This window comes from Gorilla gorilla, chromosome 6 (assembly GCF_029281585.2).
Source record: "Gorilla gorilla gorilla isolate KB3781 chromosome 6, NHGRI_mGorGor1-v2.1_pri, whole genome shotgun sequence".
Lineage (NCBI taxonomy): Eukaryota > Metazoa > Chordata > Mammalia > Primates > Hominidae > Gorilla > Gorilla gorilla.
The window spans coordinates 26079104-26091457 of NC_073230.2; the positions used below are offsets into that span (position 1 = coordinate 26079104).

The 12354-nt window shown below is 36.6% G+C and overlaps 1 protein-coding gene across 4 annotated transcripts in view; it reads left to right on the forward strand.

Moving 5' to 3' along the window:
• Positions 1 to 12354, forward strand: part of HDAC9 (histone deacetylase 9) — an 857715-nt gene that overhangs the window by 486487 nt on the left and 358874 nt on the right. For all 4 annotated transcript variants that reach the window (XM_063708393.1, XM_063708395.1, XM_063708394.1 and 1 more), the window contains 3 exons: positions 7810 to 7932; positions 10933 to 11146; positions 11615 to 11832. In XM_063708393.1, coding sequence (XP_063564463.1) covers positions 7810 to 7932; positions 10933 to 11146; positions 11615 to 11832 — 555 coding nt within the window. The remainder of the gene's footprint in view (positions 1 to 7809; positions 7933 to 10932; positions 11147 to 11614; positions 11833 to 12354) is intronic.

Below are 12354 nucleotides of genomic sequence, written 5' to 3' on the forward strand. Positions count from 1 at the left end.
AAAAACTTTAGATTGTTGTTATCTCTCAGTAGGAAGAGTGTAATTCTTAGTAATTGCAAAAACACCAAAGGATCTGGGTTCTAATCAGTCCCTGGATGGATTTTGTGCCATTGAAAAATGAAAACAACACACTAGACTACATTCAGCAGCATGTATGATTCTGAGAAATGCATTGTCATTGCAGTGTTTCAGAAGACCACTTACAACATGGGAGGATTTTATTAGGTTCAGAAACCGTAATACCATACTTTGATAATATGTAGTAATAGTATATTTTTAAGAGGCGAGAGAGTGATGAACACAAAATTTAGCATGATGATTACCTTTCAGGAGGGAAGAAAGGGGAAAACATGATTTGACAGTTACTAAAGAAGATACATATATTCCTTCATTGTAAATACATATGTATGTGCAAATAGTATTTAGTACAACATATTGGAACAACCAGTAAGTATACATCGGTGAAGAAAGTAAATAAAAGATTTTGCTTATACTGTTTTAATCTGTTTTATATTTCTAAAGCCATAACTTGCCACAAATCATCTGTTTAGGTACCCTAGCTTTTCAGCTAATTGTTGAACATATTCTCTCACTGCAAACCTTTCCTTTCACCCCCACCATTAAAAAAAGAAAAACAAAACAAAACAGAAGGAAATGTGATTTAATGGAGTTTAAAAGGGTGGAGGTATTTCTTCAGGTCAGTGACAGGACATTCACCTCCAAATCTGGAAAGACGAGTTCAAAAGCAAGCAGTGACTTACCTCATAATGAATTAATTGTGTGCCTGAACTATGATCCAAAAGGCCAGGTGGGCAGACCTTTATGCACTGATGAGTAGCCTCTCTGTGGCCCAGAACAAAAAATGCAACCCTGATGGCTAACATGTGGTTTTCTGCTGTATTGCATTTACAGAGATCTATGGTGTAATTCATTCTCGATAGGTGAGGAGACAGCGGAATTTAGACTAAGACTGTCAGCAAATTAATATCCTAGCTTTTTAGCACTAAATGTTTCCACCCAAACTGGAGAAAAGAAAAAAAAATTTCTTAGCCATAGTTGAGTAACCATCATTTAGAATTTAGGATGATTTTTACAGATGTCTCCTAAGATTGATAGTAGTACGGGATTTCATAGCAACAAATATTTTGGGGGTATGAATTATTTGCATAATATATTGCACTCTAAAAAAATGGTTGCATACTTTACCGTTTACAAAATTGGCTTATTCTACTGTTTTTGCTTAAGCAACACTGGTGAGTTTTCGTATTAAAGTAGTGTATATTTGAATGAAGTCTTTATTTTATGGCCTGTAAGTAGAAAAGCATGTCACCTAATTCAGAGCCCATGTAAATGAATGGGATTCTATCCTATTGTGCTGCTTCAGAAGTAGGAAAGTCAGGCTGTATCTAAAGATCTTGAGCCCTAGATGAAAACAAAATTTTCTATCTTGTAATTCACATGTCCTGCCTAATTTAGATAAAGGGAAGACAGAAGTAGGAGGAGAATTTACTCATAAATTGAGGTTCAGGAAATAGCACATTGTAGTAGAATGTATGGGTGTTCCATTCAGAAGACTCGGCCTGAACCTGGCTCCAAAACCGGCTACCTTGTCGTCATTGGTCAAGTTGCCAGACTTCCCCTGACCCCCAGATTCCTGATCTAGGAGAAGGTAGTACCGTAATACCTACACTAGCAGCTTTATTTTAAGGAGTCAGTGTTTGGAAGGCAGGTGGTAAATTGTGAAGTTCGGAACAAGTTCATTTTTTGTTGTTATTATCAGCGCTGACTCCTGGTAGGGAAAACTCATTAGCATGTTTGTCTTCAAGCCAGCAGCTCTCATGTGAGAGTGAGTCTCCATCTGCTCTGACCACTTCTGTTCCATTTCTTCTATTTCCTACATATGCTCAGTCCCAGAACTCAGATTGTTGGAGCTACTTGCTTTACTCATTTGTAAACTTGGTTGGGGAGCTGAAACCTCAGGGGTTTCTATTTCCAACTCCAGTCAAAGATGTCTTTACCTATCTAGTTACTTTATTGTTAATACTGTGGGCCTGTGGGTTCAAATATGTTTCCATGGATATCAACACTATTACTTTAGATTCAGTAGATTTATTTGATAGCTATTTTAACGATAGCCAAGCTGCTGGTTTATTTCTAGTTGAACATTAGTGGCTGTCTCTGCTATGCTATTTTTTAAAATAAATTTTCCGGCAGATACAAATGCTTTTAAAAAAGGATTCTAATAATAAGGTTAAGTGTTCTAAAATCATCTGTAATGTCACTTGTTTTGCCCCAATCTCACATGACTCATCTGCCTGTTGTTTCATAATAGTTGTTGTGACATTTGCAGTAAATGTTATGCTCCCTTCTGAGTGGGTGTAGAGCTGTGGTTTTAGATAGCAGCAAATAAAACACGCTCCCCCCACCCCCGATTCAGGGAAGGGAGGTTGCTATGACAAAATAATCATTTACCAGGAATAACATGAGTCAATATTTTAAAGTAAGATCTTTAACAAAACATCAGTGCCTTTCAAATGCTAAGCAAACTCTGTCAAATGATCTTTCTTTTTTTGTTTTTTTTGTTTGTTTGTTTTTTGGTCTCACAATATGTCTCACCATTTTATAGTAACACCTTGGGTGTCCAGTAAAATGAAAACTTGAGAGATTTCTACTGCTTCAACAATTTTTTTAATTACGTGGAGATTTTAATTTTCTATGAGCTATCTGAAAGAAGAGTAGAAAATAAATACAATCTTGAAAAATCCCATGAAAACCATAGGCAAATATTAAATGATTGAGGCTTTTCTTTTTTAAAACGTGGCTATGTTCTTTTTAGATAGCCTGGATTCAGGGACTTGGGACCTTGTAAAGCCAAAGCTGATTGACACTCATAAGGATGTCTTCCTGTATGCCATTCTAATAGACGCACATGTTACCTGATAGAGCTGGGCAGAGGTGCTTCAGTCTCAGGCTGAAGGTTCTGAAGTCCAGGGAAGTTGGGTGCTGCCCAGGGTTACAAGCCATGAGTGGGAGAGCTCAAGTATAAGACACTTAGACCAGACTTCGTTTCACAAGTCCAGGCTGCTCCTCAGCAAAATTCTGTGTGTATATGTATATTTTCTTCTTTTTCTGATTCTCATGCATATTGTAGATAATTTGAAACATACAGTAAACTGAAAATTCTATATCCACATTTCTGTGAGCTTTTTAAAATGTGAGTGATTACTGGCCAGGCATGGCGGCTCACACCTATAATCTCAGCAATTCGGGAGGCTGAGGTGGGAGGATAACTTGAGGCCTGGAGTTTAAGACGAGCCTGGGCAACATAGAAAGACCCTGTCTCTACAGGGAGAAAAAAAAAACCTAACCAGCATTAGCCAGGAGTTTGAGCCCAAGAGTTTGAAGTTACAGTGGGCCTTGATTGCACCACTGCACTCTAGCCTGGGCGACAGAGCAAGATCCTGTCTAAAAAAAAAAAACAAAAAAAAACAAAAAACAAAACAAAAAACGAAAAGTAGGTAATTATTTACATAACTAGTATAACTAGCATTCTGTCAAGGGCTATCATTGACTTTTTTGTCTTCTTAAGAGTAAGAAAAGTATTTGTTTATCTTCTCTTTCCCTTCCTCCTTTTTTCCCTGCCTCCCTCCCTCCCTCCTTCCTTGCTTCCTTCTTTCCATCTCCTTTCCCCACTTTCATTTTCCTTGCTCCCAGAGGCATCATTCATTCTCTCCCGTGTTCTTGTTTATATGAATTTTTACATCATATATATTTTTTACTTTGCATCCATGAGTTTTAATGGGATATAAATGGCACAATGTTATCTGCATCATTCCATTTTCTTGCTTTTATCACTAAGCGTGTGTTTTTAGATCCAGACACCATGTCTTTATGGATGCAGAAGTCTAATGGTGTGCTTTCAATCACCATAAAAATCCATGATGGGTGCTGCCGCGTACTGATTCCCCGAGGTAGATGTCCTGGTGCCCTTCAATATATACCATGGCCCATCATCCTACAGCTTAATGAGATAATTTCTCGAAGTTAGAATTCCCGGCAAAGCCATCACTGGGTCATGGTATACAGTATAATTATTTTGGTTTAAATTTCAACAGAATTGCTGTACCAGACTACTGTCCCACCAGCATTATATGAGAGTTTTTACCTTTCTAAATCCCTGTAACAGTTGACATTGTCCATTTTTCTAATTTTAGCCAGTGCCCCTTTTGGAAGAGATTCTGACTCTTTTAATTGAAATCAGTGGCTTAATTTAAATTCCACATAAATAGCTCTATTGAGAGGCATAATGTTTCAGTCTATGTGTTTTGTATTCATTTGAATTACAAATATTATTTATGAGATGCCCCTCCTATTGACATAACAGGAGAGAGATTAAATACGATTTTGAAGAGCCTTAGTAAAATGTGAGTAGGCCACCCCTACCTCAGCACTTGGCCCATTTCATATCTCATGTCCTAACATAATGCTCCTTCCTCTAATTACAGTAATTATCACAAGTCAAAGAATTAGCTCTTTACTTTTCTGTGCACCTAACTACCATGTGAATTGGTGTTTTATAGGACATCTTTGTACGCCTTGCACCCAACACCATTAATCTAACACAGAGAAGTTACTCGTTAATTGTTTTGTGAAGGTTAAACAATAGCTATTCATACATTTACTATATTCATTTTATCTAACCACAATAAAAATTTTTGGTTCTGAAAAATTTTCAGATTAAAACCGTCATTTCCATGTTCTAAACTGCGAAGTATTGGCATCATAGCAAAGCACTGATTTAAGGGCTGGGCCAGATTCAAAACTTCTTCTTGGAAAAATCTTGGCTTTGTCTGAAAACACTTGTGAGCTCACCGCAATGCTAAGGTGGTAAGGTGGGATGGTCTTCCAGCCTTGCAAGAATGCTAGTCAGGATCTTTCATTGTGTCAGGTGAATGGTACCCCTCCCAATCTTTTAGTCTGACTTTAAAGTGTGTCTGTACTCAATTAGCAGTGTAGACTATGGCTCCAGGTCTTATTAAGAGATAAACGTGGAACAGATAGACTGCTCTGATCAAAAAGCGTAGTTGAGGAAAGCTGTATTTAAAGAAAATAATTCAAGGGAAATGGTTTTTCAATTCTCTGAAGTCATCCTAGACCTTGAAAGTCTACATAAATGCTGTGCCTGTTTCCTTATCTGTAATCCAAGGAGATAAGCTAAGCAATGTCCGGGTCTGTAAAGTTTCTATGAAGATGACATACCAGTTAATAGTCTTTGGGAAGAACCAACTATACCTAGTAGATATGGGGGACATAGAACCATCCTTGCTTCATCAAGAATTGTCTCCATGACTTGAAGATCCTGACATTTATAAAGTCACCGGAGCTTTTTTCTTGTGCCCAAGTCCCCTGACTCCCAGTTGCACTCCTTTATTCCTGCCATGAGCTTCAGAGCCTGAGTTTGCTTCCTCTTCTCCTCCAAAGCCACCACCATTCTCCCTACTTTTCTGTGGTTCCCCTGTCTTCCAGCAGTGGCTGCAGAGTCATACTCCCTGTAGCAGCAACTGTCAACAAATCTCATAGCCTTGGTCAGTTTAAAGGTTTAGTTGCTGGTCCCACATGGAAGCAAAATTGGGGAAATGACTCAGTTTCCTCATCGACAGCATGAGTATAATGGTAGCTTGAGAGTGCCTGTGAAGAACAGGTTAGCCTCCAAAAAATTCTGGCCCAGGGCACCATGGTAGGTGCTGAATATCAGTACACTGCCAGAGGAAATGGAGCCACTCAAGTTTTATAGGAAACTACAAAGATCTGCAATCCCAGAGTAAGACTGTCCCCAAATCTCTTCACTTTAGTCAAAGCCAGTGTGAGGAGCCAGTGTGTTGCTGCCATTATTACGTCTGAGAAGATAATCTATTTCTCATTTTAGTTTAAGTCTGGTTCCTGTGATGTGGTGGGAGGATATCACAGAAATTCTCTCTGGGAAACAAAGAAAACTCTTTTGTGAGGTCTATAATATTTTTTGTGCCATTCTCCCAGTCCATGTCAAATCCCCTAGTCCATATCTTAGTGCTGTGAGAAGGAGATATAACCTTAAATGAATATTATGCCCTATTTAAAATGCTTATTTTTCCACACTTATTTTCTCTTCAATGAATACAGATAAGTGAGTAACATATCCTTTTATTTTAAATTACTATTTACTGCCAATAAGCTAGTTAAAATATTTTTACTTCCTTGTGTGTTCCTTTTGTTCTTGTATAGGTATGTATTCTATACTTACAATTTTCGTGAAAAGCTTATTATTTGTATGAGTAAAAGAGTAGGTTGCCTTTTTGTTTACAGCAAGTATGCAACTCTGTCTGATATCTCATAAAATAAAATTGCAACCCCACACATTGTAATTTTAAAATCGTTCCCAACAATCTTCATGCTATGTCACTTAGACAACTAATTTTGTAAAGGGCTGCATATAAAGTCAATGTAATGTTACTGCTTTCAACATACCTCTTGGTTTTCATGCACAAATATCTGACATGTTCCTTTAAGAAGTAACAAAATCTGAACTAGCTTTGAGTTCCAAGTTGCAATGAGAAAACTCCACGTTTAACCCTGTGCTCTTATTATGTTAAGACTAAGACTCATCTCCAAACAAACGTATGATTGAGATGATGTTTTGGAATAACATCCTGTGTTTTGGTGGTGCATCACTCTTCAGTGACATTCTGAGGTTGCATTGTATTAGCACATGATATTTTCCCTGGTTAATTGATATCCCAGGTTTGTCCAGGGGAAAATCTACAGCTCCCCCAAACATGCTTGACAAGTTATTATATTTACTTTAGTCAAAGCCCGTGTGTGCAATATCCCTCTTGGAGGTGGTCTATTATTGGAGTCCCATATGCTTTTTGTTTGGGAAGAAAGCAGTCACTGTGTCATACTGTTACATGGAGTATTCTTTTTCAGGGATGTTGTTCCCTTGGGGACCATATCAGGCCAGAGTTCCTTAGTCTAATAAGACCTTTGTAACTCTTATTGTATAAAAGTTCTGGGAGGGAGGCAAGAGTTAAACAGAAAATGTAATTCAAGCAACCATATTAGGCCACATGTGGGAAAACATGACTCTTAGTAATGGATTAAAAAAAGGTATTTGTTGTAAAAAGCACAGTGATGCCAAAATGTTCAGGATATTTCAGTGTAAATGAAGCCTATTGTGGCATAGGACTCATAACATTTTAACATTTACTTTAGTTTCTGAATATGAATGATCTAAAAATACACCACACAGAATTGTCTATTCATAAATGTTTATAAGTAAAAAAGACGTGATTACTATGGAAGCCCTATATGGTGATATTTAATCTAAGATTTTTCTTGTGTCAGTTTGCCCATCAATAAACTGACATTAAATGAAGAATCAGATGAAGATAATGACTGTGGTGGCATTATATACATATTTTTTTCACTGAGTAATACAAAAGAAGTAGACATACTAATCAGAATTATCCAGTTTTATCATTGTACTTTATCAGCAGATGACAAACATGCTGACCATATTTTGTATAGCCAGAATTTTATAAATGAATTTGCAAAAAATGAACATAGATGCCTTTTATTCAGATTTTATAACTATGTCTTTGGAAGAAATTTTTTATTTAAATTTTACATTATAACTTTTGGATACCGAAGTCATAAAATAAATACTTAAAATCTTTTCTTAATTATGGTAAGACCCATTTTCTGAAATGAGAACATTTTACAGTAAAATTTGTGATACTGTGGTATTTTGAGACTCTCCTCTTTTTTTAACAGCAAATGGTTTCACAGCAACGCATTCTAATTCATGAAGATTCCATGAACCTGCTAAGTCTTTATACCTCTCCTTCTTTGCCCAACATTACCTTGGGGCTTCCCGCAGTGCCATCCCAGCTCAATGTAAGTCATTGCACAGCATCAGCCTTAATCAACCTAAGCAATATCTTTTCACAGGGGAACTCTCTTTCATGTTTTATGTATTTAGACTTTAGAAAAACTTGACAGAGCCAGCATCTCCTTCACTGTTTGCTATTTGCTGTGTTGTTCAAAGACATTCAGTCTAATTTCAAGTCAGAATTATCCTGGTTCACATAATCATATGTAAACATAATAACTAACATTTGTATAATGGTTTATAGCTTTAAAAAAAAAAGCACTTTCCAGATATATTATTTTAATAGCTCCACATAGCCATCCTGTGAAACAGAGATTACAGCCCACGTTTTTACAGAAGGAGAAGCTGAGACTTGGAGAGTTTCAAAGCACAAGATCACAGAGCCAGTAAATGGCAGACCTGGAACACAAGCCAGGGCAGTGCTGAGAGCTACAGCTTCGAAAGCACAGCAGCATATGTTTATAGAATTTATTTTGTGAATGAGTTTATTTTGGGAATTTAAGTTACTGACTCTCTGGTACTGGTGAATATGTATCTGGAAAAACTCTCTAAGAAAAATATTAAACTATTCCCAGAAGATTCAAAGTGAATCAATTAGTTTAAAAGTCCTGACAACTGAAATAGGCTCTTTCGGGAAGAAAGCAGTCACTGTATCATACTGTTACATGAAGGCCTAGAAGTGATTCCTTGTTCTGGACTCTTTGCCTTAAAATTTCCTAGTACTCAGCAGAGAAAATGGAATACTAGAGATCTCTTTGCCAAAGCAGAGCTAAACTTGAAATGTTATTGTCATACTAGCAGAAGATGGCAATAATTATTCTAGGCATATTCCCTAAAACAGTGTCAGTTTTAGTTGTAAAAAATGTGTGGGCCTTATCCAGAATAATTCATCTCTGAAATGTTAGTTAATTAAATTGTATATATACAGGGGTCATATGATACATTAGGTTTAGAGAGAAATTTATTCCAACTCTCATCACCAGTTTGGCCAATCTTTACCTTCAAGTCTTCCACTGAGTTGAATGTGTCAAGTTCACTTGTATGTTCAATACATAGTTTCAATACATATTTTAAAATCAACCTAAGAGATATAACATCTGGTATTGTCAATAGACTATAATGTCATTTTATGTGGTACTGTGTTCTTATACCAATGAGGAAAAAACGAAATTTGGATGTTGTCTTATATCTGGGGATTATAAAAGAAAGCATCGAAAATACTGAATTCAGCTATGCTCTTAAAATTCCACATGAAACATTTGTAAATGAAATGAAAAACAAAAAAAGGAATTAGGAATGAAACTAAAAATAAATATTCATGGATAATATTTTACAGTTATCGCTAATTAAAAATTATTTTTCCTTCTCTATTTCCTGTCTCTTCTAATGATAAGTAAATACCAACCCCAAAACTTCTTATGACACATGAATAGGCATTTTATTTTTACTTATTTTTGTATGTTCTAAGCCACTCCTCTCAATAACTCACACATGGACCACTTTTAATGTGGTCAGGGAAAATTTTTTCCCAAAGGAACAAGTACTAAAGCCAGGCCATTTAATGTTTCAGAGGTAATACGATTTGGTACCATTGGATGAATAAACCAATGTGGTTTGGATTAAAGTTTCATTTTTCTTTGCTTCCATTTTGGTGTGGATGAGGCCATCACAATTAATTTTTCAAGTTTAGCATTGCTTTGCCAACGGGATTTGTAGTATTCCATTTCTACACTGAATACTGGGAAATTTTAAGGAAAAGAGGCCAGGACAAGGAATCACTTCTAGATTAAACATTGCATTGACTTGCTGTGTGACTCAGACAAACCACTTACCTCTTTGTCCTTCAGTTTCTCCATTGCTGAAAATTGCTTCGCCTCCCTGGTGCACAGCAATTTTGAAAGATGAAACATGAGTTTTGAAAAGAAACATGCCACATAATTTTGAGGTATTAGAGTCCTGCTTTTGTAATAGCAAAATGACCACCATTCATTAAATCCTTTGAATAGGATAATTCATTATTGCTATTGATGATATAATTATTATTGCCTTATTATTGTGTTATCATACATTTCAAGTTCTTAATAGCATTTTTTGTAGTTTATTATACAAAATATCTAGAGTGTCATTTTCAATATTTAGAGATTTGGGTATCTGTTATGAATTAATATAAAATGTTTAAATCAAATTTCTGCATATTTTTACCTCCTTTCATTGGGTTATTTTAAGAATTTAATTTAAAAAATTAAACATTGGACACTTACAGCCCTGTGAAATTATTAGAAGCCATGTAGAGAAAGGGTAAATTGTTCCTTTTGCTTGCAACTCTAAAATTACAGTCCATCTTATCTCCAGCTTCTTAATCCCCATGATATAGTCTTTGAATAAATTTTACCTCTCCAGTATGCCTTTAACTTAAACAGTGTATAAAATATTTTGGAAATGTACTTTCCACTTATTAAGCCTGAAATAAGCATTTTTTATTTTTTTATTGACGTATAAAAGGTACATATATTTGTGGTTTACAACATAATGATTTGACACATGTATACATCATAGAGTGACTTAATCAAGCTAATTAACATATGCATTGTCTCACATACTTATTTTTTATGGTGAGAACACTGAAAATCTATTCTCTGAGAAATTTTCACATGTGCAATATATTGTTATTAACTGTAGTCATCGTCATGTATAATAGATCTCTTGAATTTATTCTTTCCACCTAAAATTGTGTATGTAGCATCACTTCTGATTTTAATTATAAAACCTTTTTATGTTCAATACAATGACAATATTAAATTGTCTTCAGTGCTCCAACCCTATTTTTATTCCTTCTTTTTTGAACTGAGTTAGTTTAAAAATTCCATTTTCCCTGCTTAGCCATTGGGTAAGTTGGGGCTTTTGTTTTGGGAAGCTACGGCATAGGAAACTTGTCTAATGATTTAGAGACCCAGTGACCCACGTGGATGAAAGAGGATTAACATCTTTGTTATTTCTCAACACAGGCTTCGAATTCACTCAAAGAAAAGCAGAAGTGTGAGACGCAGACGCTTAGGCAAGGTGTTCCTCTGCCTGGGCAGTATGGAGGCAGCATCCCGGCATCTTCCAGCCACCCTCACGTTACTTTAGAGGGAAAGCCACCCAACAGCAGCCACCAGGCTCTCCTGCAGCATTTATTATTGAAAGAACAAATGCGACAGCAAAAGCTTCTTGTAGCTGGTAATTCATTATGGCACCATTTGCAGGTCATTTTAGGGTTTTATTTTATTAGTGATCCAGGATAATGTCTCTTTTACTCAAGACCCTGATAGAGATCCACAGTGCTATACAAAAGTTTCCCTGATACCTGGTACTGTGGGAAAGGCTATCATCTTTATTTATTCCTTCAGATCCACTTGGGGTAGGAGGACTCACCTCATTTAACCTTTATTCATACCAAACTAGACTGTGGTGAGTCGTATGGTCAGATGCGTACCTGTCCAATGCCTTGACATTTCTCTCTTCCCACACCTGACCTATTCTTCTGTTGTTTGCCTGGTAGCATCACTAATTCACTAATTTTCTTACAGTTTATACCATGTGTCTGTTTTCTTTGGCTTCTTATCTTTTCTTAAAATTGTGTGTGTGTGTGTATGTGTGTGTGTGTGTGTGTGTATACACACATATACATGTATTTTTTTTTTTCAGGTGGAGTTCCCTTACATCCTCAGTCTCCCTTGGCAACAAAAGAGAGAATTTCACCTGGCATTAGAGGTGCCCACAAATTGCCCCGTCACAGACCCCTGAACCGAACCCAGTCTGCACCTTTGCCTCAGAGCACGTTGGCTCAGCTGGTCATTCAACAGCAACACCAGCAATTCTTGGAGAAGCAGAAGCAATACCAGCAGCAGATCCACATGAACAAAGTAAGCCTCCAAGCCAAGTCAAAATGTTCTAACCGCCAGTTTGGAAATTGGGTATCTCTTCACTGATATGGGTGTCTAAGAGGAATGTTGATGGGAGTCACAGCAAAAAGGGTGTAATCATCCTAAGCCTGCTTTCTTGGCTCAAGGACACCATCACAATATCAGTGTTTTAACCACCATTATGTTCATAAGACATTTGTAGCAAAATTGAGATGATACATTCGCAAGATCTTTTTATGATCAGGTATCTATTTTGGTACACAAGCCCATACGGGCATATGTATGTGGAGCCTCATTTTTTAGTGTTGCAGAAAAGGTTTGAGGCAGACTTGAATGTGGTGCATTGACATGTCAAAAAGTTTGTACAGGTGATGACAGATAGGCCAAGATTAGCCAGTAAGGCACTTCTCAGCAACTTGTATGCATCTACGTTAATTTTGCGAATGCCCCACTTCATTCCAATAAGCGTTTGGAGTAGTTTCTCGGAAACTTGTGATCATTTCTTCCTGGAAGTCTTAATGT